The 6,000-nt window shown below is 31.2% G+C and overlaps 1 protein-coding gene across 1 annotated transcript in view; it reads right to left on the bottom strand.

Annotated features, from left to right (window-relative positions):
- LOC111701668 (receptor-type tyrosine-protein phosphatase kappa) overlaps positions 1-6,000 on the bottom strand; it is a 57,898-nt gene extending 51,898 nt beyond the window's left edge. Inside the window, exon 1 of the mRNA XM_023473059.1 lies at positions 5,611-6,000. Coding sequence (XP_023328827.1) covers positions 5,611-5,749 — 139 coding nt within the window. The 5' untranslated portion in view covers positions 5,750-6,000. The remainder of the gene's footprint in view (positions 1-5,610) is intronic.

A 6,000-nucleotide genomic window follows, 5' to 3' on the forward strand; every position in this document is an offset into this window, starting at 1 on the left:
TGTTTTTGTCTCTTATATCCAACAAAAAATCTATTAAATCTAATATTATTTTACCCCAAGATTCATCAGACTTGATAACATTTATATGAATCCTACAGTTTTTTACTGTAAGATGTATTCAATATTTTAAAGATTTTAATTATTCTTACAATTTCTTAATCCTGATGACACCATGAAAAATCTTTGAAAAATTGGAAAAATCTTTTGAGAACGTTTTTTAATAATAAAATTGGAACCATTTATCTGTTGCAGTCATTGGTAAATTTGTTTTACAGTCGATAAAATCCTAGATATCGAAATTCTATTTGAAAGTTTAAACTTTAAGTTTTAAACTCAAGGAGTGCTTTAAATTGATACCTGTAAAATAGCAAAGTATTGATGCAATGTTTTAAAGTTCTATTCAGTATCCTCTGGATTCACTCCAGTATCCCCGTATCCCTCCAGTATCCCCTGTATCCCTCCAGTATCCCCTGTATCCCTCCAGTATTCCAGCTGTATCCCTCCAGTATCCCCTGTATCCCTCCAGTATCCCCTGTATCCCTCCAATTTATCAATTTATGTTTTACTTTGAAAAGTAGATGAATAAAAAGATGAAACTTTAAACTAGATATAGAAATGCATGCATATATAATCTAATATAAGTATTGCAAATGGTCCCGGAGCAAATATTTGAACTTAAAGGAAGTTTTCGTGAAATGAAAAGGGGGTATGTGATTAACAAGAGTAGGATATGTTATCCATCAGTGTAGCTATAGTACCATGTACCATATACATATATATTTGTTTAAATAGGAATTGATAAAAAAAAATAGTTTCCATGACACCAAGAAAAAATTTTACTTTTTCATACAGTGAAACCCTTAATAACGTTAAATGATTATATGGAACTCTTTAAAACTGTTCCCCCATATTATTCATGGCTATTTATTTATTTTCGCAAATACTGAAATTTACGTAATACAGTATAAAGATCATTGATAAATTGTCAAGACGGCATTTGATAAATTCTTCCGATGTATTCGTTATTAAGGGTTTCACTGTATCTAAAAGTTTGATCATGAATTTTCTACTTATCAGATTGCACAACACGTTGTTCAACAAGACAATATTTATATTTAAAAATGATGGTAAGAATTCTACAAGAAATTATCTTTAAAATTAGCATTTTAAAGGAAGTGACCGGCTATGTAAGGTAGTTGAACTGAGGACGCAATGTTGTCGAAAACTTCTATAGGATTCATTTGAGACATATTTCACTTTTTAAAGATCTGTAAATCCTGAGTTTGAGCGCAAATTTGACGTTCAAAACTCCTGATTTGGGGGTGGATACGCTTTCAGAATTAGTTTTTTTTAAAATTATTCATTAACGACGACATAAAATGTAAAAATACTCTACAATAAACTACAGACGTCATGTTTAGGAACATTTTGAGAAAATAAAAATTAATCTTATCATCGAAAATAAGTAATCTTGTTCAATTATTAGTTTCTATTATCTCATTATTCTAGCTTCTCGTTATTCACAAAGATGTTCGCAGATTTTCTATCTTTAAAAAGTGAAATATGTCTCAAATGAATCCTAAAGAAGTTTTCGACAACACTGCGTCCTCAGTTCAACTACCTTACATAGCCGGTCACTCCCTTTAACAGTATTAAGTATTTTAAGTATCCTAAAGTAAATTAGAATTTAAATGTCAGTTGAGAGATCTATAAATTAAATATATTTTCTACTAAATTAATTATTATAAAAGATCAAAAATAAATTTGAAAATAAGAACGTTTTAAACCTCCAAAATATGTAAAATCTAATTAGAAAAAAAACCTTCGTGTCTTTAATAAGCTGTTCCTTTCAGATACTGAAGAAACCCCTTTTTTTGTGAAAACCTTAAATTGCCAACATTTTTATCTATTCTTCACGGGAAATTTAAAAATCAACGAGCCAAAAAAAAAACCAAGAAACAGATGCTAACTTATACAAATAATTGTTAAAATCATGATTTTTATTTTTTTATTATTTATCATATTTTCCGATTACTTTTATACCTTTCACGGGCAGCCGTAGTACATTTGAATTTCCTAGCCGGGTCAACCTTTCCGGTCCCAGTGTGTACTGTACCTAGCTCTATGGACAGCCGGTGCAACAAGGTTGACGCGGTCAGAATTTATGCTTCATATAGGTTGAATTTACTTTTACTAAAGGGGCAGAGGTGCGTACTTTTGATAGATTAAGACTCTTCTGTTTCAATTTTAATTGTGACTCTATCTGTGGGGCATCTTTTCTTTGCACAATATATATATCAATAAAAAAAGTTCGGGAATTTAATAATATTGTTTTATCGCGCATTTTCAAATTAAAAAAATCAAAAACTTTTGGACACAAAGGAATTGAGTTTTTGCCACAAACTCTGATTTTCTAATCTCTACATCTTTGTATACCAATGTCGTAGACCTTATATTTTTAAAACTATTGATACTTATAGATAGAGTAATCTAAATTTGAAATATCAAAGGTTTGTACCATCAGGTTGCAAAGATATTGGGATAAGAAGATTTGAGTTTGTGGCAAAAACTCAATTCCTTTTTGCAATTTTGAACATCTATAAAAGGACAAATAAACAACCAGGCAAGCAAAGTATAACTATAGATACAGAGGTCGTCGATTATATCAATACAATAACGACGACTTTATATAAATAATGCTTTGATTCCTAACAAGTGTATTTTAAATTACAATTACGGAATGATGAAAGAAGTAGGAATAGAGCTTTCTATTTCTATAGTTTTAATATAATAAACTCCATGAATAGTGCAGTTAAATTTTATTATATTAGTGTGCAGTGTGCATACTATTCCAGAACATTTTATTATCTCCATGGACTCTCCAGTCTCTAGGATTTACTACATATTTTAACATAAACTTATATTCTCTTGTTTTTAAAATTCCGTTTATTTCCTAATTTAACCATGTCTCTCTTTTTATTATTTAATCCGTCTCCCTTTTCATTTTTATACAATCCACTATTCTCTCCTTTTATTATACAATCAACTATTCTCTCCTTTTATTATACAATCCACTATTCTCCCCTTTTATTATACAATCCACTATTCTCTCCTTTTATTATACAATCCACTATTCTCGCCTTTTATCATACAATTCGCTATTCTCTCCTTTCATTATTTAATCCCGCTATATGTACCTTCCTTTCATTTTATTATTTAATTCGTCATATTTCCCTTTCATTATTTAATCCGACAACCTTTCATTTTTCTTTTTAATCCGCTATCGAATAGGTTTAAAAAGTTAAGGTTTCTCAAAACTTAAAGATATAAAATTATTTAAGAAGGCGTAAAGCAACCAACAAGAAATCACATCATACATGCATCTGTATGCATTCGCTGCCTAATATAATATGCATAATGTGCATTTCTCCGATATAACCTTCAGGATCCTTTCTACCGGGATCTTTGGAAATTGTCAGTTTGATCTTTCACCTCAGCATTTATTCTTCAATTAGAGATTCTAATGTTACAAGCTTTAGGCAAAAGCATCTATGATAATTTTGCCAATTACTAATATATGTCAAGGGCTACGAAAATGTATTTGTGAGTTAATGAAGTTGAATAAAAGACCAAACCGTTGCAAAATGTTCACAACGAAAGCTTTGTCTGATCAAGTAAGAATATATATCCACGTTTTTGTTTTTGAAATTGATTATTTACATATGTGGTTTCGCTAAAAAAAAGTGACTGGCGCATTTCTTACTTCAGAAACAATGAAGGAGTTTACAGAATTAAAACTTTTCAAGCTAGAAAACCTAAGTTATCTTGTCCATTATTGATCCCATTAAGGATTCAAGGACACTGTTGAGAATCAGACATGCCTCTCGTAAAATGTAAATACAGTTGAGATTCATCATCTAAAATTGCATTTAGGTCTTCGTCTTTAGGAATAAACTCCCACTGTTTATCCGCAGTCGAGAAATTCAGTTCAAAGATATCAAGTTTGAAAAAATAAGATTTTGTCAAATTCTAAAAAAATAATAAATTCTCTCTTTTCACGGTATTATTCATTCTCCAGCAACAATTGAGCTGGATTCTCCGGAATAATTAAGGTTTAATGGATGAAATAATATCCTTAGTATTATCATCAGTTACTGGAATATTACAGGAATGATATAGAAGGGACAAACGGTATTTTAAATCTTGTTTTCTTCCATCCATGAATTCATATCTATTCGATAAACTAGCTTCTGTGCCCGGCATTTTCCGTGGATTTTTAGAAAAACCCTTAAAGAAATAAATCTTAATTTTTAGCCAATGTTACCCCCTGGGTACTAGTGAGTTCCCTTAAAAAAATTCAACCAATTTGGTTCAGCCGTTTGGCCAGCTATAGCTAACATATATATAAATGAATATAATAAAAAGCCTTGCTCATATACATATATACATATTTGTATGTATGGGTGTATGTATGTATGTATGTATGTATATATATATATATGTTAGCTATAGCTGGCTAAACGGCTAAACCAAATTGCCTGGATTTTTTAAGGGAACCTATCGATTTTTTTAAATTCGAAATTTTTTTAAATTTTTTTTTTAATTCGACGGGCAACGCTGGGTACTTCGGCTAGTATATATATGAGCGAAGAGCTTTATTATATTGATAAAAGATAACTAAGAACACATATAATATTTACAAAATGGAAGAAAGCATATCGCAGGAAATATTTCGGCCGTCATTTAGAAACCTTTTATCAATACTTATTGTATCATCATCGAAAATGTTATTTTTCAATATCACTTTTTAGTTCCGCAATTTTTATCAGCTTATTGATAAAATCCAAACAAATTATGATCCCCAAACATAAACTTGTTACTCCTGTACAGTGTACACCCCTGTACACTCCCAATCGCTTTATTTTTTTATTTTTGTCGATATCCTTTGTCTTTGCTGTATAAATACGCAATTAAATTTTGAAGAGAAGACACAATTTAAAATTTTCTATTTTAAGATAGAAAAACAAGGTTATTTTTATAACAAACCATTGTGAATCAGGCATGTAACTCTGAAATAAAGGATCATTTTAAAGTACGTCAACAGACCCTTTAGAGTACGTCGACTGCTTCTTACAATAAATTGAAAGCAGATACTTTTCAATTTTGGAGAGAAGAAAAGTTTACAATCTTAATCTAATATATATCATTTGGAATAATACAACTGTAGTTCGGATAACAAAGACCAATGCATGAATAAATTGCTGAGTTTTATATGAAACTAGGCTTTAACGGCGCTTCGCGCCCATCTTCTGTTTCCATAGTGAACATTTTCTCTTTGTATACATTAAAAAAAATAACAAAAAAGTTCGCGGATTTATATAAAAAATCGTGTATTTTCAAATTTTATTGAAAATCTAATTTTGTTGGAGGCCTATTTTTGATCATCTATAGATCTTCCCTGGGGTCATCTGAGATCCCACACAAAATTTGGGCCCGATCGGTTCAGTCGTTTTGACGTTTTTTGGATACAAACAAACAAACAGACAAGCTACGTAAATATACAGATTGAAGATTTTATAACACCAGAAATATAAAATGTTTTCTATTTACCTCCGAACCCACTTCCGGTGGAGAAGTTGGCCGGCAGGGCTTGTGCATCGTCTTCAAGGGCGGAGAAGTCCTGATAGGTTTGGAAGGCATTACTCTGGGACACCTGCCCATTCCCCTTACCCCCAGACGGGGCCATCATAATGAATGATAAAAGATTTAAGTTCGATTAGAAATATTCTGATATTCTCGTATTCTTATTAATTAAAACACTTGTTGCTCTAAATAATCACTAAACTTAATAAACCACTGTATAAGCTGTGAAAACCTGTGCTAAACTATTAAGTTCTAGAAAGTTTAGAAAGCCGCGAGCTGGGCAGAGCAGAGTATAGGCCCAGCTATAGTTTGTTCACTATACTGCACACAGGAGCCGGTCACTGTCTAGTGGTAGGC

This window comes from Eurytemora carolleeae, unplaced genomic scaffold, assembly GCF_000591075.1.
Source record: "Eurytemora carolleeae unplaced genomic scaffold, Eaff_2.0 scaffold294, whole genome shotgun sequence".
Taxonomy (NCBI): domain Eukaryota; kingdom Metazoa; phylum Arthropoda; class Copepoda; order Calanoida; family Temoridae; genus Eurytemora; species Eurytemora carolleeae.